The following is a 22,436-nucleotide window of genomic DNA, read 5'->3' as shown; positions in this document are numbered from 1 at the left end:
TGGTAATAGAGCTTCAGTGCTGTTTATACCCAATATTAACCGACATCAACCAACGACAACAAATGGCTAGAAACAATGAACTGACCTCAGCTTTATTGATTTATATATATATCAATATGTAGAAACATTAAATCGAGTAATTTATCATAGATACAAGAGACCACATGAATAGTTACTTCATAAAATAAGCTATCAAAAAGAAATTCTTTTGAAACAACCACCAAAACAAGCTGAAAGCAACCATCACCTATGACAACGGAATGTTTTTTTTTTTTCCATATAATTCTTTCTTTCCAATGTAAGAATAAGGGAAAGCTTCATCTTCAACTCGACTCACTTTGTTGACATCAACGTCAGCATTGTAGAACAAAGCTCTCTCATTACTTTTTTCTTAGAATCAGGAGGCAATGTTAGTTTGGAAGTTTGAGTTGGGTTTTATGTAATACAATCATGCAACATAAGATGCATAATTTTGGATTCCATGAAAGTGGATCTATTTGCTTGGGTGATCTAAGTTTTAGCTTTCAATTTATTTTTTCCATTTTAATCACCTGAAAATTGTGAAATTTTCATTAAGGCAAAAAAGAAAAACCCTCTCATTGACTAGGCCTTGATCATTAGGTCATTATCAACTGACATACAGGCATTTCCCTTTGCAGTTGTAATTCATTAGAGTGGTTAGCTGCCCACCATTGCAGTTTGCAATTCTGTCTTCTAAACTTCAAATATGCTAAACTTTTAACATTTTTCCTTTTAACAAAGATAAATTTAAGATTCAATAATAATAATAATAATAATAATAATAATAATAGTAATTCAGAGCATCATGAATTTTGCCTGCCAAGTGAAAAATAGTTCATCACAAAACTGAAAATTTGGAATTGGTGTTTTCAGAGCTTCACCCTTGTATCTGTTGTTTCTGTGCCCCATCTGCATTCCTAAAATGATCGATATGAACAAAAGAGTCAGATGTTGTATTAGTAGCTGAAGAGGAACTACTATGCAAAACCAGAATGTCATGGCAGCAAAATGGAATACAATGCACATGCTATGTACATTCAACAGTTCTCTTCAGTCTTCATCTTATATTCCCTAACACATCATTTAACATACATGATTTTTGAGGCAGAGGCCATGTGAAAAAATGCTGCAAAATGTTGGCTGCGATGAAATTATGGCATGGTTCTCAGCCCATTTAAGATACGGTGCTATATGGACAAGTCAGGGAATTAACTAAAATTATTGCTATTTGAATAAACAACACAAGATACATACAACAACAAATTCAATAGGCCATCCAATTAGATGTCCATAATTTACACATTCATGAAAAATAGAAGCATAATCTTTTAGCAACTGTGATATGCCTCGCCCACCGCTAAAGAACCCTGGAATCTCTCACATTATTGGATCACAAAATTTACTATTTTCAGTGGATATCTCCTCTATAGCTTGCCAGTAATGGTGTCCCAATATAAAATGACAATTTAAAACTTCCAGCAAATGCAGCCAAAAGTTGAAGGCTATTGTAGAAAACTTACAATTAACTCACTAATAACTGACTGGATATTGAAATCGTTCTCTCAGCAACTTAAAGAAACCTAGACAGAAAAGAGAAGTGCTTGCCAATTTAATTTTGATGCAAAAGAAAGCAAGAATTTAAACATAATTAGTAACAAGACTGGAAAATCCATGGGTGGGAAGCACTTCATTCTTCAATTTATTCTTACTGGAGTAAACTTACTGGAGTAAACTTAGGAGGGAACAGATTGTGCAGCTCTTAGAGATATCCCTTTGTAATCTGTTCTTGCAATTCTTGAAAATTCCATGCATCATCAACTGAATATTCCCCTGTGAAAAATGAATGACATGTGAAAATGGCAGTGTAGGGTTCCCATGACATGCCATGGTTTATCACAAGATATAATGGAGGAGATGGTTCTCACAGAACATAGCATTAGATCAAATCTGTCAAGTTGAATCTAGGAACGAAATGATAGAGATGCATTTGGGGATAAAATTTATCACCATAAAAACCATGACTTAATAAACATGTTGCACTACAAGGATCAGTAATACTAATTCTTAAAGCGGGATGGATAGGCATGTTTTCAGCTCCAAGGACATAGCAAACCACAGTATTACCATAGTTTCTTCCAAGGATTCAATTCCCAACGGGACATCCACAAAATGTCAGAATGGAAATTACAAATGGATGGGTGCAAAAGAAAATTACAATTAGAATGTGGAGGAAAAAACGAGGGGTCATTGCTTCGTGCAATGGTAAAAAGCTTGGGTTGACAAATGTAATGACATAAGGTTCAAGTCCTGGAGCAGCCACTTTGGGCACAAGAATGCCAAAAGTTAGGACTATCCCTAGTTCGTCCCTCCCAGGACCTCAGATCACCAGGAACATAATTGGGTTATATCCCTTCTAATATGGAGGAAAGACAATCATATGCTGTTCAATGTAAAAAGGCATTCGAAGAGCAATAAGATTTATACCTAAAACATGCTTATGCATGAGCATGTCCATAATTTCCTAACTCAGATGCAAGTGCAGGAGAACAGAAGACGAGCATTCACATGAGATGCAAATGTGCCAAGGAAGAATATGCATGCATGCGTGATACTATAAAGTATAAAATAAAAGGCCATTCCTTTGGCAGTTGTATTCAAGAAAAATATAAAAAGCTGGGACCAACTATAATTGATAATTGCATTCGAACTAAGGTTAAGTTTTGATAGAAAATGTAGCAATGAGAACCTGGAAAAAACTCTCTGCTTTCCATAGTTTACATGAAGCAATTAAAAACCTGATAGATTTTATGGGATTATATCATAAAACAATAGATATCCAAAAGAAGGGCTAGTGAATATAATGGAAAGAAGGCATCCGCCCATAACTTTGACCTGCATAAGAATTCCAGTGTCATAAGCACTAAGAAGGCCAACTTCATTTTCAACTTGAAGTTCACAAAATATAGCAAATCTTAGATGAACATAGCATGTAGTACATGGTGTTTTGTTATTGCAAAAAAAGAGTTAAGCATTGCCAGTGGAAGTCAAATATGTTATACCAATAACGATAGAATAGTTTAATCCAAATAAAAGCTCCTGAGTCATCATAAACATTAAGAAGACCAGCATGACTTCTGACTCTAAATCCTTAGATGTGACAAACTTTAGATAAGTCTATGCCTCCAGACAAATATAGCGCATCACTTTTTTTTATTGCCAAAAATGTTTAGAATGGTCACAGTTCAAAAATAAAACCTTCATTTTGTGCAAATATCATTACTTCTAAATACAGCTCCTACAACATAATATAAGATGAGAAATGTACACCTCTATTATTGTTAGATAACAGAGGATGACATAAGCAACTAAAACTCACAAAGAAAGAGAAGGCTAAAACTGTCCCCATCTACTGGAGAACTAGAATCACAATATGATCTGAAACTACATAGGGCATGTTAAATTATAGTAGTTTGACAATGATATATTATCAGCAAGACTCATTCTCACTCTTCTAGCAGGTAAAAAGAAAAGGCATAATCTGGAGAATAATTAGCTTAAACTATATCAATGAGATTTGAGTGGTAGAGAAGAAATCTTAATTGTGAAAAGTTGTGCAACTCTCAAACTAGTAAATGCTTAATTATAAAATTAGACCCATTGAAAACATTGGCAAGATATTTGCATCTCATATACATTAAAATCAATCTATGCAGATGAGATGAATCGGTCACTAAAAATTCAACATCTGGCTCGACCATTTGGAGGTTTCAGATTGGAGTCAGCGTCGGAGTGCCATCCAAAATTATTTTTCTGCCACTCAAATCTACCAACGTATGGCCATAGAGGTCTGCAGTGATCTTATTCGGTCTCTCTAATTCTCTCTAAGTTGATTAAGAAAGTTTCCACTTCGAGTGATAAGATTCGAGAAAAGCAGGAACGAACAGATGGAGCCCAAAAGAGAGCCGGTGCATGAGCCATAAACTCCAGCCTACCACTAACTCAACATCTAGGTTAGATCGGTTCCCAACGACAGCAATATTATTCCTACCTTTGACTAATTGTTCATTTCTTTCCAACAAATAAGATGAATTCAGGGCAACAACATGGTTATAATTCACAATTCATGGAATGATCTTATATATGTAAACCTAATAAAAGAATAAACCATGAACCTCGTAATATAATATTATGTTAATATTTAATTTTTATTTAAAATATCACTATGTTATTATATTATAATAATATAAAATATTATATTACCATAATAGTAAAGTAATAATAGTTAGATCACATCTTGATGCAAAATGACTGGAATTCAAAATTCATAGTATATTTTAGTACTTTCTAATCTAAGCATCATGTGGGTACAAAAATAAATATTTTTAGCAGCATGATACAAAATATATCTATATTCAAAGATATGTATATTATAATCAATAAAGTAGATTATCAACATGTATCCTATCTTGTAATTTAGCATACTTAATGTAATTGATATTGTTCTTTTGTTTTATCAACTAAATGCAAAGGTTAGAAGCTACTAAAATGATGTGAACTTTGGTTTCTAAATATTCTTTTGTAGTGTAAAATTATTTTTAACAATATGAATTTTCAGTTTGAAGGATGCATCATTGAATTTAAAATTTTTAAATCTTTTTCCTAAATATTTAACATAAAATATGATTTGTATAAAAATTGCACCACACGTTTTAAATATAAAATACTATTTAAATTATGAATAAGGATTATATTTGGATCAAACAAAAATTAAATGGGCTTACATCACCTAGGCATAGCTAATACTAGAAACTTACATTATAGAATTTAGCCCATTATCCCTGATTTGACCAGATAGTCAGGATTACCCATGTTTAAGCAAGGATAAACCCCCATTACACTGTTTCAAAACCGAGTCATACTAGTACTCAGATTGCAGACAAGGATGCTCATATTCCAAACAAAATTCTCCTCTCACCATGCCTCCATTTTAAATTCTCAACAACCATGAAGCAACCCCTTTTGCACTGTCCAATGAGATTTTATCAATTGCCCGGCAACGAGGCTACCAGTAGATCACCTGGTCTAGTTTCTTTCTCACCCGTCTTCTAAAGTATTTCCTCATGTTCAGATGTGTCTCCAGGTAATGGCTTACTCTAACCTCTTGCCAATTTCTATAGCAAGAAGGCTTGCCAATTGGTTCAATCAAGAGTATTCTCACCAGGTATGCTGCAAGCAGCTGCTGCTCTGTTAATAATGGTTAACAAACTCAAGGACATCCATTTTACTAACTCTGCAAAGCTGTTGTAACAACCCAGGATCTCACCCAAAATGGCTAGCCGGAAGTTATTATTTGAATTCCTTGATCCTGTATAAGAACCTGTATCAAATAATCCATTCGGAAGGAATAAACCCTTGAACCCATACCGTGTTATGATCCAGATAAAAAAGGTCACTCTCTTCTCTTTTCTGCAATACATATAACATTCATATCCACAGGCATGAAAGCGATGAATCAACCACCTAAGATTTGAATCATGTCACTCCATATGGCAGCTTTGATCATCCATCCCTGTGCTTGCATAAAAACCTCAAAACAGACAAGCCAAAGAAGATAAATTAGCAACTGTTACACAAATCACAGACTAAGAGACATAAACAACAATAACCATCCCCAAGTTGTGGAGTCCCAAAGAGCTAGAATCTTGCCAGAGGAACCTTCCTCAAGAATGATACTGAATTTCTAATCATCACCAATTGATCTGAGAACTCCCAAACGAATTCTCTAGTAAGATAAGTCTCAAGCAAAATAACAACATTGGGCTTATGGACATTATACTACACCTCATCAGAATACTGGCTTTAATATGCACTACTAACTTCACCTGCCTAACATTTCGTATACAAGATGGTATATCCAGCTCTGTTCTTTGAGACACTTCTATCTTCTATTCTTTCTCTTCTTGGCCTTCCCTGCCCATGTACATTCAAAAGGTCAAGCCTTATACTTGCAGACAAAGTCCAATTTTCACTAAATGAACAAAAACCTTCACCTTTTGAATCTCGACCACCCTCGATTGCAGCAGCAACATCATAAATTGCCTTCTTTATTACTTCATACTCTTCATCAAATCTTAAACCGTTTCTTTTCTTGTCTTTTGATGATATTGCAGATAAGGAAGGTGCTTGGGATTCTCCTTCAAATGAAATTGCTGGTTGAGTGGTATCATTGATTGTATTATTAAATTCCTCCAGAATAAGTTCATTTTGAGACATCATATGATCAATATTGTCAATGTTGTCCATAAGGTCTACACTTTCTGACCTAGCCCATCAGCATGCTCTCTTCTCTGCAGTTTCAAGTTCTAACAATTGATCCTGCTGCTTTATCTTTTACAAATAGCTGCAATAACTTGTCATGGTTAGTCTTAGCCGTAGTCATCCATCATTTTGTTGCAGGTTTTGCTGATGACATGAAAAAAAGGAACAAATTACCAACACATATAACATGATTTGGATAATGTTAAAGCTCGTAGCATTCGTTAATTTCTTTTTTGATGGATCACATAACATTTCACATGGTATTTCTCTAAAGCCAAGCCAAGATTTTCAATCAATTCATTCACAACATTTTCATATATTGCTGTTGTGGAAATGGTCTGTTTACTCTGACGAGCTCCTTCCAGGAAAACAAGCCCAAACACCAAAGTATGGAAAGCTAGAAAAAACATTGTATAATTTCTGCATCTTCATTCTCAATTATGCCTTTAAAGCTAGCTAAAAGTGCACTCCATAAACTTCTCATGTATTACCTGATAAGGTTCCCATTTTACAGCTTGAATTGTAAATTGGCCCATTAAACAATGACCTCTGTAAGGACCCGTGCAGGCATGTGTTTAGTCCTACATCGGTTATTCGCTGGATAGATCTTGGGTGCTTATACAGAATTAAAGAATCTAAATAATACCTTCCGGCTAGCCTTTTTGGGTGAGGCTCTGGGTTGTTACAAATGGTATCAGAACGGACCTGATCCATAATCTATGTGGACTATGGAACACTGCAGCACGGATTCTTTGAGACTGACCATGGGCCGATCATGGTGCTTGTGATTAGATTTGAATGGATTCGAAACCTTAGCCTCACGAGAACAACATGGCTTGAATAGGGGGAGTATATAAGGACCCATGCGGGCATGTGTTTAGTCCCATATTGGTTATTCGCTGGGTAGATCTTGAATACTTATACAGAATCAAGGAACCTAAATAATACCTTTCAACTAGTCCTTTTGGGTGAGGTCCTGGGTTGTTACAACCTCAATTAACACCTAGATATTCCACCTAAGGAACCTCCAGTCCGCAATGGTATATGGTAAAAATTCAGCTTTTTTCACTAGAAGAAATCCCTGCAAGTGGCATCGAGAGGAACAAATGATCACCCAGTTTATTCTTTATGTGCGAGAACAGAAAATTGGATGTACCATGAACACCGATGAGAAGTTCAAGCCAATAAGCAACAACACCATATTCTCCACTAAACTAACATAATAGTTTTTAAGAGGATGAATGTTAATGGATAGTTGTTTACAAGAATCAAGATGATGAAAAGCCTAACTATACTCTTCAAGCTCACCTTTAGTCCAATATTTGTCCGCACGCTATTCGATTTTGGCCTGAACAACAATTAAAGTTGTCATTGAGTTGTAGCATGCACAAAGCTTGATCCATGTGGGGTACAACCAAAAATCCATGGGAGTAATATTGATGAGGGATGAAAGGTGTGCAGGTTGATATGCTTTCTTGAATGAAATGATCTTTTGTAGCTAATTGATAGATGCTATTGAGCCATCATTCAATTAAAAGAAGCTAATGTACCCATTTCTTTTGCTAGAACTAATTAAGCATCATAGTTAATTTTCCGAGCATCAGATGAAGACCTCAATTTCGTCATTTCTCAGAGAACGGTGCCTCGTACTCATATTCAACTTTGCACCCTGAAAAAAAGAACTCCTTCCAAAATTGATTGCTGATAACCAAGGTCAGCAATTCCAGTAATGGATATTGTATCGGTACCTTATCAATTTGGTACGGTACGGCATGGTATGATACACCACTGTACCAAAATAGTTTTCTAATCATTTTTCTCAATTTTTATCTTGGTACACCTCGATATGGATCGGTACACGCCTTGGTACGAGCGGCACGTGGCTTGTACTAACTTAAAAGTATATTTCATACCGATTTTCTCTCGGTATGATATGGTACGTTCCGTCCCGAGCGGTATGAGGTGGTACGACAGACCTTGGTGAAAATTGTTTGGCAACCACTCACTGTATATCATGGCAAACCATACAGTTAAAATACCATCTACAAACAAATGGGCAACGTTGATGCAATATAAGGATGGGATACTAGGTAGAAATATGCCTATTTACTGAGACAATCCACAACCATGAGGATTGTAAATCGTGCTTTTATCTATGCCTAAACACATCTATCCTGGAAAAGGAACTAGAGGGTCAGGTTTGTCAATGTCTTGCCTTTGTTCCACTCAAGATTTTGCATTTTCCAACAACATATTGCACTTTTCTTTTTGGCACTCTTATAGTAAAAAACTCAAAGATCATATGTAGCACATGCCACATCCTACATTTTAAGATACATTTCATAGGATGTATGCACATTACTCTTCCATCAGTTCTATAACTAGTGCTTCAAAAGAGATGGACTTTCACAATATTTCCAATGATAATGTGGATGAACTCAGGTTCTAAATCTTATCATGGTTAAAAACATTACTAATGTATATTTGTTAGATGGAATATGTGATATTTACCAAATTTCAAAGTTAAGGAACACGCGAAAAAGCACACTCCCCTTGCCTTGATAACAAACCCAACGCTAAAAAAAGACCTCCTACACGCACGGGAATAAGTCCAAACACAAGCCCCAAAACCTTTATCCATCTTATTTCACATTATTATATTAGATTTTAAAGAACTTGGGAACAAAAACCATGAGGCTTATGAGCAGGGGCGGCTCAATACATTCTGGGGCCTAAGGCGAATCCAATGAACGAGGCCTTTTTTTTAATAATTTTTTTTAATAAATATAAAATACTTAAAAAAAATATATAAAAATAGATAGCTATCAAGTACACTATTTTAACAAAGATACATAAATCTAACAAAGATAGACAAAAAGCCTTTTTTATTTAATATAATTCTTGAATGGAAGCACATAAAAGTAATTATACTAAATGAAGGGCCATGAAACTGATTAAATAACTCAGATAATGCTTGGCAATACTGTTTACCATGTCAAGCAAGAGCCAAATAGGAAAAGGTCATCCCATGGCACTTCATAGTCAAGGTAAAGGAAAGAATTTTTCCATAAAGGAACCTCTCTAAGAAAAAGTAGGGTCATTATGGGAAATTCACCCCATCCCACCATCTCCCCTTCAAGTAAGTACCCAAGCGGCAACTGCAACATCACAGCACAGCAGCCATTAAACCCCCTCCCTCCTTTTCTCTCTCTACCACCCAAGAGGGGAGAAGAAACCGAGAGGAGAAAACTAAAAGAATCTCCACCCTCGAAGAAGTCCATCTCCAATCCCCCTATCTTTCTTCCGGATGGCCCAGCTGGATCAGGAGTAATGTGAGGGAAGGAAAACCAAGACCAAAACCAAAAAAGAGAAGGGATGAAAGATAAGAGTGGCTTCAGGCGTCTATCAAGCCAACCAAATCCCTCCTCTCTCTCTCTCGCTCTCCCTACCCAAAACAAAACTACTGTCCCCAACATCCCAAATTGCCCCTCTGCAGGCCAGGAAACTCTCCACCTCCTTTCCATCAAGGGAGAAGACTCGTAGCCAGCCCCAGATCGGGGCCTTTGCTTCCTTTTGGTCAGCCTCCCGGGGGCCTTGCATTAGCCCGGGGCCTTAGGCGACCGCCTCAGTCGCCTAGGGCCCGGGCCGGCTCTGCTTATGAGCAGCACCAGAAAGCTTACTCTTCTCTTCATCAAGAGTGATAGAAGCCTTGTTTTTCACCTCAACCCTTTTAAACACTGATTTAATAACTTAATATACAGACTTCCCATCATACATATTTAGAGTACACATGCAGAAGAACTCGAGAGACTCATCAGCTCATAACAGTTCTCCATTATTCCATTTTAGAATGTTAAAAGATCTTCAGTTTACAAGTACTTGTTTTAAGAACATAAAGAGGGCCTGCAGACATGATTTAATGCTTTTGGGGAAAACAAAAAAAACTCGACTAAGCCTAGGGCTTCATAAAGATTATAAAGCAAAGGGGGCTCTCGATAACTTTGAAAATCTATCATGTATAATACATTTGCAGAAGCAGTTTCTAGAAGTGCAATGTTAGACCTTTTTCTCAGGCCTAAAAATCTCCACAATGACTCCTTGGAGCCGTAAAGAGAATCCAATGACTAGTTAGAGCATAAAAGAGAATCCAAAATTATTGACCACAATTTGTGATCATTGTCATCTGTAGATTCTTTCCGAACACAACGCTAATAGGAATCCAGGTCAAGAATCACTTTCGTTGCAAGGTTATTTTCCAAGTCCTGGGAGAAAAAGATTCATATTTTGCTTTTTATATAATGCATATAGAATGATCACATAAACCACAACCATAATCATCAAGCCTTATCACAAACAACTATTCAGGGTCAGCAGAATGTATGAAAAGTGTATCCGGATTTTGCATAAAAAACAGATTAAACAGCTACAAACTCATCCACTATTCACAAAAAAAATACCAGGTAAAGATAGACTGTAACATTAGTCTGATCATATCATCGTGCATGGCAATGACAATCCATCAAGGCCTAAAATTGGCATTCCCAAGGCCTTCATGAGTTGTTGGACAAGTAAACTCAAGCAGCATTCCCAGCTTTAATAGAACTAAAGAGCTTAGAGATCTCACCATGCTCACAGATATAGCGAGGACATTTAGAAAGTAAATCTTGAGCCTCAGAATACCTGCCTTCTTGGAGGAAGGACTTGAAGACGTGTAAATAGGTTATAGATGACGGGTAGTTGTTCACTGTTAATGCTTTCAGAAAATCCCTAGCATCCTCAATTGTCCCATACTTGGCTATATAGGGAGGAAAAGGGTCTGCGAAAGGAGGAAACCTATGGCTCTTCATTGAATTGAGAACCTTCAATGCCTCTTCAAGCATTCTTACACTCAGTAGTTCTTGGATCAAATACTTAAAGGTAGCCTGCCATGGCCTTACATGGGTGTTCATCATTTCAACAACTAAAGTGTAGGCACTATCCACCCTTCTCTTACTACCCAAACCTTTCACCAAGACATCCAGAACATTAGCATCTGCTTCATAATTTCTTTCAATCATCTTTGTCAATAACTCTAAGGCCTCATCGACCTCACCTATCGAACAATGCCCTTGAATCAAAGCGGTCCAAGTCATAAGGTCGGGAACGCAACCATCAGCTTCCATGTTGTCCAAAACCTTGCAAGCCTCATTCAATCTCTTAACCTTGCAGAGTCCATAGACCAAATGGCTATAAGTGATGCTATCCGGTTCATAACCTGCAAGCTTCATCCTCTTCAAGATCTCCTCAGCTTCGGCAAACCTCCCAATGCTGGTCAGCGACCGATAAATCCCATCATAGAGGACCTTCGACAGTGAATACCCAGCAGCCTCATACTTCCTCACAACTCTAAAAACTAACTCAAGGTCCGGCATTCCACTCCGAGCAATCCGCCTCAGAAGCACACTGCAGTCCTGAATTGCCGGCTTGTAGGGGCCATCCATCATGAGCTCATAGAGCTCCACTGCTTCCCTCATCATCATAGTCTTCTGAAACCGCCTCGAGAGCTTTACATACGTGTCCACATCCATCTCATGCCCTTCGCCCTTCATCTCCCGAACCAAGCTCCAGAATTCTCCAATGGAATCCTCCCTTCCAAGAACCCAAGCCATAGCATTGTACGCCACCGACCCGTGCTTGTACCCCGGCCTCTGCCCCGCCCATCGGAAGAAAGCCAGTGCCTTTGAAGGGAAACGTCGCATTATTCGAAGGACCTTCGCGACCACAATCTCCGACAACGACAAATTGAGGTCTTGCAATTTCTTCTCGACCGCCTCGCTCCATTCCTCCGAGCCAAGAATGAGTTTGGCGGCGGAGTCGATGGCGGCATCGCAGGCGGCCTTCGCCATGGCTCGGGAGTAGAATTGGGTCAAGGCGGAGGACTCGGCGGTCATCTTGTGCTTCTTGAAGTTGGCGAGGAGGGTGACGTACGTGCGCCGGTCGATGGTGTGGCCGGCGTCGTCCACGGACTTGAGGAAGGCCCAGAAATCCTTCATGGAGTCCTTGTGGCAGAGAATTTGCAGCACTAGATTGTAGGTGAGGTGGGCGGGCTTGAAGCCACACTGGGACGTGATGCGGTTGAAGAAGGCCAGGGCCTTTGGGGGACTTTTGTCGAGCTTCTTGAGGACACGGAGGACGGATTCCTGGGTTGGAGGGGAAGCGGGGACCGGGAGATCGGAGTCCGGGGAGACGGCGGTGGAGAAGTTGGGAGGAAGGGCGGGGGGTTTTGGGGTCGAGCGAAGGAGGGAGTAAAGGAGGGGACGGAGGCGAGCCGAGGACATGGACGCGATGGTGGGCTCGAACGCATGCACTATTTGGCTATCGAGGAATGAGCGAGTCCTCAACACCACCCAGCCTCTTTCAGCACGAATTTTTCAGAAAGGCTGTTGCATTAGCATCAGAGTTCATCACGATCACGGATGAAGTTTTTAATTCCAAGACAGCGTTGCTTTGTTTGGGCGCCTCCATTCCTAGTAGAGGTGATCACGGGCCTTCTGGCCTGCCCAGCTCGGCCCGAAATTTTTCGGACTTGGGCATTGAAAAAGGGCCTATTGGTCGGGCTTGGGCAGGAAAAATGACCCGACCAAAAAAATCGGGCCGGGCCTGAAAATTTTTAAAAATGGCCGGATTTTATCCTGCCCGGCTATAAAACACTGATATAAAATATATATATTAAAAAAATTTAAGAAACCTAAATCTAAAAGTCCTAAACACCCCCCCCCCCCCCCCCCCCCCCCCTCCCCTCGCTGAGAGCCGCCGCCCCCCCACCCAAACCCCCCTCCCTTTCCCTCGCTGAGAGCCGCCCCCCCTCCCCCTTGTCTCGCTGAGAGCCGCCGCACCCCCCAAACCCCCCCCCCCCCCCCCCCCCCCTTCCCTCGCTTAGAGCCTGATAGCCGCTCCCTGTAGCCGGTTTCCGCCGGTTTCCCTGTAGCCGCCGCTTCCTCTCGGTATCGTCGCCTCTTCAACGACCGACCGGCGGCTCTTCGCGTCCTTCTCCCCCGGACGGCAACCTCCGCGGCTTCGGTCACCGACTCACAGTCACCGGTAAGATTTTTCTCCTCCTCCTCCTCCTCTTCGAGCTCGATCCCGGATGGATTTTGTTTTGGGTGGACCGGTGGAGACTGGAGAGAAAGAGGGAGGAGGGATTTGGTTGGCTTGATAGTTGATACACACGTCTGAACTCTGAGGAAGGGAGTGATCTTTCATCCCTTCTCTTTTTTGGTTTTGGTCTTGGTTTTCCTTCCCTCACATTGCTCCGGTTCCAGCTGGGCCATCAGGAAGAAAGATCGGGGGATTGGAGATGGACTTCTTGGAGGGTGGAGATTCTTTTAATTTTCTCCTCTCGGTTTCTTCTCCCCTGACCTGAGAATCTCAGGGAGCGGCTATCAGGCTGAGATGGGCTCCTGATCCCTTTTTTTTTTGTTTCATATTTATTTGTTTTTACATTTTTTTAGGACAATCGGGTGTCTTGGGAGCTAAATAAAGGTAGAAAAATATATCCAGTTTTAGAGAGCCTATTAAGCTGTTGGGCCATTTTGGCTCATTTCTAAATTCCAAAAAAAAAAAAAATCGGGCCTGTCGGGTCGGGCCTGGGACCAGATTTATAAGATTGGGTCGGGCCTGGACAAAAATTTAAGCCCGACAGTCGGGCCGGGCCGGGTCTAGGCATAGCCATCGGGCCTAATTTCTGCTGTAGAGCCCGGCCCGGGCCCGGCCCCAGCCCGGCTCGGCCCGGGTTTTGATCAGCTCTAATTCCCAGTGATCTTAAAAATCTCCGTCCATGGCTCTGTAAAGGACCTGGCTCGGGCCGGGCTCTGCAGTAGAAGTTAAGTTCGTTGCTTTTGCCCAAGCCTGGCTCGGCACAAATATCGCGCTTACATTTGTGCCTGTTAGGGCTGCAAATGGGTTGGGTCGACCCGTGATCCGATCCGACCCGACCCGACCCGCTTAAGATCCGACCCGACCTGAATTTTAGGATCCGCGGGGCCGGATCGGGTTCTAAATTTGGACCCGTTCTATTTTTCGGATCGGGTCGGATCCGTCCAATTTCGACCCGCACCCCGACCTGGCCCCGCCCAATTTTTTTGGATCAATTTTTTTAAGACATGCAGGCCTGCAGGGGCAGCAGGGCCGTTGGGCCGCAGTGCTAGGCCGGCAGCCCGCAAGGAAAGTAGAGGCGGATGATATATAAATCATCCGCTTCACCGAATCACCGCTTGGACCCCTTCCTCCCTTTTTCGCTCCCGTGCGGCCGTGCCCTAGGTCTTGACTCTTGAGCTGCGGCGGAGGATCATCTGGAGGAGACGAGGAGTAGACCGCTTCCGTGCTCGGTGCCTTAGATCTCCCGTGCGGCTATGCCTAGATCTTGAGCTGCGGCGGAGGATCATTTGGAGAAGAGTATACCGCTTCCGTGCTCGGTGCCCTAGATCTCCTGACTTCCGGCTCCTCATTCCGCGGATCTCCCTCTTCCCATTCTTCAGCGTCCCAAGGTATGTCCCTCCTCCAGTCCTCCGTATTTTTTTTAGCATAGGCCGGGAGGAGGTTCCGGCGAAGGGGCCTTATCTTGTAACAGGGCAACGACGCCGGACTTGAGGGAGAGGGAGAGGGAGAGGTGGGGGTCGTCGGGGATAGTCGGGAGATTTGGAGGAGGGGGCGTGCCACACTTGGGGAGCATCATTTGGGCCTACTTGTTTTATTTTCTACCAATCTATGAGATCTAACCTAGTTTGCCCATTTTTTTTGAGATCTAATCATAGTTTTCAAGATTTTATATGTACGACATTCTCTTTGCTAAAGTCTTCCTTGATCTGGTTTTGAACAGTGCTGTGGTTTTTTTTTTTTTTTGCATAACTTGTGATATTCTGTAAGAGGACGGGTTTATATACGATCTATTTTCTCATGAAATGACAGATAAATTTGGATTTGTTACTTTTATCATTCATCAGAGTTTTCCTCCTTCCTAATGTTGATTGACTTAAGCAAAGTTTAGGTCCTTGGGTCTTGACTGGAGGATCCATATAGTAGGGATTTCTATAGTTGGCTTTGCATGCTGTAAATTATGAAAAAAAGATGACATGGATGGTGGAGAATGGATACGCTATAAGCCTATGAAGGTCCCCATGACAAGTGTTTCATTTTATGGCGTTCCACTTCATAAAGCTGCAAATGCCAAGTTGCCATTATTATATCGTTGGCCATTTTACTTCCAATAAGAAGATGCTCTTATTGGGAAGCTAACCCATTTTGCTTGCAGCAACAGCTTGTCTTTGAATTCCTTTAACCAGCTTTGTACAAGAGTAAAGCTTTCTGTGGAAGTCATTAATTCAAAAAATGCTTAGATTGTCCGTATGCCTATATATTAATTAGCTCCTGCTAGTGTAAGTGTGTAACTATTCAATTGAAATCTGTACTCTCAAGTTGAAGTTTGTACTCTGAAGAAGGAATTTATTTATTTATATTTTTGGTGGCAAATTTTTGTCCTTATAAAAATTTAAAATATTTGTTACTTATTCAGTTATTTGTCATAGATATACATCGTTATTAAGCCGTTAATTTTTTTGTTTTCTGGAAAAAAAAAGGAGAAACCTTTATTTTCACGCTTCCAGGAGGAATTGTTGAGCTTGCAAAAGGCTTCACCTGATGGTGAATTGGTGATGGCGTATTGGAGTTGACAAAATATTGAATTAAAAATACAAATCTGACCCGGATCCGATCCGGACCCGACCCGACCCGAATGACCCGTCGGGGTAGGTATGGATCCGACCCGACCCGACCCGTTTTTCAACCGGGTCGGGTCTGGGTCCAAAATTAGGACTCGAACATGCAACCGGGTCGGATCGGGGTCATCTAGGACCCGACCCGACCCGACCCATTTGCAGCCCTAGTGCCTGTTGGACTGATAGATAAGAGCCACAACCTACGAGGCCCAGAGCCGGCCCAACTCTCCGCCTCGGCCCGATTTCAGCGTGAGGTCCACCAAGTTCTCACTTCTCCTTACTTAGGGTTTAGGTTTGTCATTTGTGCGCCGCCCGAGCTCTATTCCCTCCCTCTCTCAGTGTCTCTTTCCCCTCTCCTCTCCTCCGGATTCTTCGCCTCCCCGTCGAATCCTCTGCTTTACCGAGGTAAGAAAGATCCATCTTTTCCTCTTTCTTCCCTTGATCTTTCCTCTATTCTTCTCTTTCTTTTCTCTGTTCCTCCCTTCTTCTACTCTCTGTGGGGTTTATCCTAGCTTCTTCTTGCAGATCGTTATCCCCACCTGAACAGAGACCCCTCGTCTCCCTCGACACGTACTCCCATACCCCCGATCTGGCGGGTTAATTACCAGCCATCGAGCCTCCATCTCGCTCTCTCGGATTCCATCCATGATGAATCCATGCCCTAAACCTAAATCCACCTCCCGAGATCTCATCCCATCTCTAACCTCCGCTGTTCCATTCTTTCTCGGTTAAAAGAAAGCGGAAATAGGAGGGTCAGTCGGTTCCCACCGCCAGTTTGTTTTTTCCAATTCTTGTTCCGACCGGCAAATCCGCCGCTCTTTTCTTCTTTTCATCACCCGCATCTCAATTTCTCGTTGTTTTCCCCTTTCCATTTTGTCTTTTCTTTTCATCACCAGCTTCTGTTATGTATCAGTTCCGAATTCTAAATCTTAGTCTTTAGCAATTCATCTTAGCAAATATAGTTTGCAAATTTGAATAGGCACTGGGTTTTAATGGATCGATTCGAAAATGATATCCATTGTAACTTTTGAACATAGAAGGAAGTTTGGTGTACAACTCTTTAGATTGCTTAGTTCAGTATAATTCAGATTGGATTTTGCATTCAGTTGAGCTTGTCCATTGATGACGAAGGGGAATTTTATTGCTCCTATGTGAATGTGCTCACTTTGATATGTCTTTTTTGCCTTTACTGATTGTTATCTTTATGTATGAGCAAATGTCTGTAACATCAAAAGGGCATGTACCATACCATGGTCTTGCAGTATAGATTATAGACAAATGTAGGTTGAAGTTTTAGCTTTGTTGCTGCATTATATTAGTTAACACGTGATGCTTGTATAACCTTTTCTTTTCTTCTTTTTGTTGGTTATATAACAAAAAAAAAAGAATGATAAAGTTTTTACTTAGTGAAGAGGCACTGGTGTTTTGCTGTCCATCTTTTTGTCCTGCCAAGATCCAATCTTATTGCTGTTTTTCTTGAGTATGCTGAGAATAATGCTATAGTTAGGAGGCTGAATGGGTTGATCTTAGGCTCAAGAAATATCATAAGGGCCTGTATTATTCATGTTGTTTTAAATAGTGGGAGAATATTTCTTTGCCCTAGACCAGGATTCTAATAGAGACATGCAGATGTTTGTCTATATGTCTGACATCGGTTAGAGAATTCTTTACTTTTAGCATTAATGCAAACCAAACTGTAATTCAGTTACTTGTTATAAGGCAAACTGTCTTGTGTTCATATAGTTAATCAACCAATATTCAAGTCTTTGTTGGAGATTTAGCCATCTAGAGTCAATTGATAGTGAAACATATACATTTGTAATCAACAAGTCCAACAGTTAACCCCCCCCCCCCCCCCAACCAATCCCCCCTCTTCTTCTTGTCTCTCTTCTGGTTACATGTTCTAGCAATCTCTTAGATACTGTTGGATGTATAGTTTTACTAAAACATGTAATAAACATTATTAAAGAATGAGTTTTACTTTAAAAGGATATTTGGTTGGAATTTCCAAGACGTGTTATGATTTTTAATCACATAATCTGACTACTATGAAAAACCAGGGGACCATGATTGTGCAGGATTTACTTGATGCAGGATCCATGATTGTGCGTGATTTACTTTCTTACTCACCTAAAATCCTTGCTTTCTCTCTAGGTTCTCTTCCTTTTCATCCCAAAACCCTTGCTTCCCCTCACATACCTCATATCTTCGACTGTAGGATTCACATATCCTTTCTTATGCTCCAAACATTGGCAAAGATCAATTCCAGCAGTATTGATTCCAACTTCTATCGAAAGATTAGGCACCTTGATCTTTATGATTACATATTTGGAGCTCAAGATTAACGTTTCTAAAGTATGCATTTAGGGCTCAGATTTTGTTCTAGGTGAAATATGCATTTGGAGATCAGGTTTTGATCCTTCCACAATATGATCTCTATGAAACATGCTTTTATGATTGAGTTCACGAAATTAGCTTTTTTTGATTGTGTTTGCTCCTAAATCTTTGCTGCTACTTGTCTTGCTTCTTCAATTACTTGAATGAATGAGTTCTTGGTTGTATCCTCACCATCTCCTTCTCACCCCCTCTCCCAAAAAAATAATCTTAACTTTATTCTTTGGCCATTTTATGGTTTACGGTATCAATGAAGTTCATCTCTCTCCTCTATTTTTGACTCGATCATCTTAGTTCTTTTTTTGGTTAAATTTTGAGTACCTGTTCACATTAGTCAGGCTTTTAACAGCCTAAGTTTGATGATAGTAATCACCCTGTATAGCACTTCCTTCTCGCTCTTTTATAATCATGGTCAGTAGTAACTGGACGATGATGGAATCAGATGATGACTTTTATTAACCTGTCTCATATATGATTTTGTTCTAACTTATTGCAGGATATAATTGACACTTGACTCAAATACAAAATGAGATTAGAGAAGTGTTGGTTCTGTTCCTCAACCATCTATCCAGGGCATGGTATTCAATTTGTTCGCAATGATGCAAAGGTAGGCCTTATATCTCTGATAATTTTCCTGTAATAATATTCTAAACTCTCTTTGTTCCAAAGAGAAGTTGTTTTTATAGATTGGAGTTTTTTATGTTCTTGTATGTAATATGCTTCACAAATCTTTATACCAGACAGATTTTCATGGTTTCTGGTTTCAGAATGCATTATTAAGTTAATTTTATATAATAGACTTTTGATATTGCAAGTTTTTGGCTTGGGGATCATTTAGTGATTGTATACTACATCTTGCTATACGTATATATGTAATCTATCAATTATGATAGTCTGGCCTTAACCCGGCCTTGATCTAACCGTAATGCATTCCTCCCCTTTTGAGGCACATATTCTTCCGTAAACTATCGGATTTCCATTTATCAGATAGTGGTGCTGACAAATTAACTATAGTCTATCATTTTAATATCATTAATTTTTGATTCCTGTGTTGTATCATGAGCAATGCTACATATATTATGTCTGTAATGTGGCGTAATACAAATTTTGATATAGGGTAGCATATGTGTCCGAACTTGCTAGGTAAGGTGAATTAAAAGGGTATCAATTGCAAGGCATCTAGGCAGCTGCTTGGCATCAGTTTGTAATTAGATCGGTATATTTGAATGAGGAGTTGCTGACATGGAAGTAACATTTAAAATTGACCGGTTAGTTAAAGTAGCTTATCATGTGAAGGTTAAGTAGATATAAGATTTTTTAGCACTCTAACAGGGATATATTTCTGATTTAGATAAAAATGTCAGCATAGCAATGACCCAAAAATAGGCGAAGCCAGTATGCTGCACTTGACCGCAAATATAAACCATATTTTATATGTTTGGGTTTTCATACGTTGATGGTTTGGTTGGTTTGTCAAAAACTTTTGCATGTATGAGTATGGTATTCTTATTGCCTAGTACATTCTTTTTGGCCCCTATGATAGTATTTTGACCAGCATCTTTCTGCAGATCTTCCGATTTTGCCGATCCAAATGCCATAAGAACTTTAAAATGAAGAGAAATCCTCGCAAGTTGAAATGGACAAAGGCATACAGGCGATTACATGGGAAGGATATGACACAGGTAATAAATGTGGCAGGAGCATTAATCTTCCCTATACATCCTGTCATGGCCCTTAAGTTGTTTTAGTAAATCCAATGTCTAATGATTGTCATTCTTCTCAAGGATTCGACCTTTGAGTTGGAGAGGAAACGCAACAGGCCTGAGAGATATGATAGGAATGTTACAGAGAGCACACTAAAGGCCATTAAGAAGATTGACAAAATCAGAGTGGCTAGAGAGGCTAGACACCATGCTATGAGGTGGGTTTCTTCTGCAACATCTAGTGTACTGTCAAAAAGATGGATGTGCTGAAATCATTTTCGCTTATACCATAACTCTTCAGTACATATTCTAATATGTTATGGAAATTTTCACAGGATGAAAGGCAAGAAAGCCATTGAGCAGCAGGCAGCAGCTAAGGAGTTGGAGCAGAGTATTCATTTGGTCAAAGCACCTGCTGCCCTCCAAGAGGATCCTTCCCTCACTCTTCCAAAGATGAAAATAAAGGTTTCTCAATCACAAACGGAGGACCGCATGGAAGAATAATGTGAATGCAGGCAAACCTCTCACATGGTGGCATAGAAAACTCAATTCAACACCTTCTTATGCTATGATTAGTTTATTAAGGGTGCCTGCGGTTGGTAAAATGCAGTCCTTGATAGGATGGAACATTAGATGGATTTATCCGCTTAGCTGAAATTATCATATCTGTTTTGATAGCTTGTTGGTTATTATTTGTTGTGATAAAGGAAGCTTCAAGAAGTGATCATATTCGATAGTACATTGGACTTGATGAAAATATATCTGTATTTTGCATGTTATTAAGCATCGAGAGAATGGTGGTTCACTGGATTGCTATGATCTGCAAGTGTGGCTTCGTTATGTTGGCTATGGATTCACTACTGTTTAGTGCAGCATGATTTGCATTCTAGACTATAGTAGTAGGAAACTTTTGTTTAGAATGCCGCACCTGCATTAGAATCTCTAACCAAACTTGCTTCTATTCTTGTTGTGCACTTCTTATTTCAATATTTCTTTGAGGGATCTGTTTTTGCATGCAAACCTGAGTTCCTTTCTGAACTTGCTTGCAGTTTATGCAACTAAATTTTAGATTATCATTGGACTATCTAGGAGTTGCTAGCATGCCGACATGATGGCTATCATGATTTTAGTAATAGTGATATATAAGAGTAGCAGCCACAATCCAAACTCTCTTACACCAAGTTTGAAAGAATCAATTTCTGAAGACGACATAATAGTCGTCTCAATTGCTGTCACTAGTTTCATTTTCGAATGACATGATTGGTTATAACAGAGAGACAACTGGTTATGTTTTGGACACTGCTAGTAATTCTCTTGAGTTAGCTTTTTATATCTTGGCAGCTAGACATGGTCTTGAAATTGTTTGGCACACTATCTAAAGGACTAGGTTCTCTTTTTTCCTTTTTGTTTAAATCTGGGATAGGTAGAAGTTCTCAGACTTTCTATGGCAATGCCTAGATAGTTTAACGAAAATGTGTTAAATTAGCCCAACAAAAACAGAAAAAGTGGGGTTAAATTTTTCTTTAATTTTTGGTAGCTCCAACGAGTAGTCCAGGATTCAAAATATTAAGAGAGTAGTGTTATTAGCAGCTAGGTTGTGTGTTGTGCACAAAGATTGTTGAATCAAGCTGAATCGATTGATTCAACTAGAATAGAGCCGGCCCGGTCTCCTAGGTTGTGTTGTGCACAAAGATTGTTGAATCGGTCGATTCAGCTAGAACCGAACTGGCTCGGTCTTTGATCGGGTTGGTTTTCCATTCCAATGGAAAACGATTTCGGCTCTCTAGGAGCCAAAACCTGACTGGATATGGCTGGAACTGGCCGGTTTCATCCGATTCGAATCGGTACCGAACTATACCAACCGCCGACCGGTATGGGTCTTGGTACCAGTTCGACGAATCTTAGTTGTGCATGTGCGAGCACTGTGTGAAGCCTACTATTGCCATGACACTGCTAAAAGATGCACTCTACTCAGTAGTATCCAGACAATAATATGCCCATCCATTACATCTCTGATCAAATATATGTTCATTGTTTAGTAGCTTGTGCTACATACTATGACAACCAAGCATCACAGGATCAATACTTTGCGTATAGAATGGAGATGTTCTAATTCAATTGAATTAGGATTTGGCCGGTGTAACTGAAAATGATTCTTTGATTTTTGTATGAACTACTGAGTATGCATGAACTGCAAACATACCGCTTACTCGCACGTGTATGTTTAGCAATCTTTTTTCAATGATCA

General features: G+C 40.0%; 2 protein-coding genes across 7 annotated transcripts; one reads left to right on the top strand and one right to left on the bottom strand.

Annotated features, from left to right (window-relative positions):
• Positions 1-698: 698 nt before the first annotated feature.
• Positions 699-12,840, bottom strand: LOC103723161 (pentatricopeptide repeat-containing protein At3g48250, chloroplastic-like). 4 transcript variants are annotated; one of them, XR_005513692.1, is made up of 4 exons: positions 11,020-12,840; positions 1,745-1,851; positions 1,542-1,601; positions 699-938 (listed from the first exon to the last, which is right to left on the bottom strand). XR_005513692.1 is itself a non-coding variant. In XM_039130938.1 (3 exons), exons 1-2 carry the CDS (start codon positions 12,654-12,656, stop codon positions 1,781-1,783), a joined length of 1,704 nt encoding a protein of 567 aa, XP_038986866.1. In that variant the 5' UTR covers positions 12,657-12,840; the 3' UTR covers positions 699-938; positions 1,745-1,780. The 4 variants fall into 4 exon arrangements, 1 of the variants encoding a protein (XP_038986866.1); XR_005513691.1 differs by having other exon boundaries at positions 11,024-12,840; XR_005513693.1 differs by lacking the exon at positions 11,020-12,840 and adding an exon at positions 6,072-6,962 and having other exon boundaries at positions 1,745-5,991.
• Positions 12,841-13,247: 407 nt separating this feature from the next.
• Positions 13,248-21,004, top strand: LOC120112181 (probable ribosome biogenesis protein RLP24). 3 transcript variants are annotated; one of them, XM_039130936.1, is made up of 5 exons: positions 13,248-13,419; positions 18,982-19,092; positions 20,054-20,167; positions 20,270-20,406; positions 20,524-21,004. In XM_039130936.1, the coding sequence occupies exons 2-5, from the start codon at positions 19,012-19,014 to the stop codon at positions 20,690-20,692; spliced, it is 501 nt and encodes a 166-aa protein (XP_038986864.1). In that variant the 5' UTR covers positions 13,248-13,419; positions 18,982-19,011; the 3' UTR covers positions 20,693-21,004. The 3 variants fall into 3 exon arrangements, with proteins under 3 accessions (XP_038986864.1, XP_038986865.1, XP_038986863.1); XM_039130937.1 differs by lacking the exon at positions 13,248-13,419 and adding an exon at positions 14,739-14,864; XM_039130935.1 differs by lacking the exon at positions 13,248-13,419 and adding an exon at positions 16,397-16,496.
• Positions 21,005-22,436: the final 1,432 nt, after the last annotated feature.

This window comes from Phoenix dactylifera, chromosome 10 (genome assembly GCF_009389715.1).
Source record: "Phoenix dactylifera cultivar Barhee BC4 chromosome 10, palm_55x_up_171113_PBpolish2nd_filt_p, whole genome shotgun sequence".
NCBI lineage: Eukaryota > Viridiplantae > Streptophyta > Magnoliopsida > Arecales > Arecaceae > Phoenix > Phoenix dactylifera.
This window is presented reverse-complemented; position numbering and strand designations above follow the sequence as displayed.

Bases quoted from the DNA above. Each gene is read 5' to 3' on its own strand.
- LOC103723161 (XM_039130938.1), bottom strand. From the start codon at position 12,656: ATGTCCTCGGCTCGCCTCCGTCCCCTCCTTTACTCCCTCCTTCGCTCG. The intron at 1,852-11,023 runs GCAGGTATTCTG...CATTTTTCACAG, and splicing joins CAAGTCCTTCCTCCAAGAAG to GGGAATATTCAGTTGATGAT.
- LOC120112181 (XM_039130936.1), top strand. From the start codon at position 19,012: ATGAGATTAGAGAAGTGTTGGTTCTGTTCCTCAACCATCTATCCAGGG. The intron at 19,093-20,053 runs GTAGGCCTTATA...ATCTTTCTGCAG, and splicing joins TTGTTCGCAATGATGCAAAG to ATCTTCCGATTTTGCCGATC. The intron at 20,407-20,523 runs GTGGGTTTCTTC...AAATTTTCACAG, and splicing joins GCTAGACACCATGCTATGAG to GATGAAAGGCAAGAAAGCCA.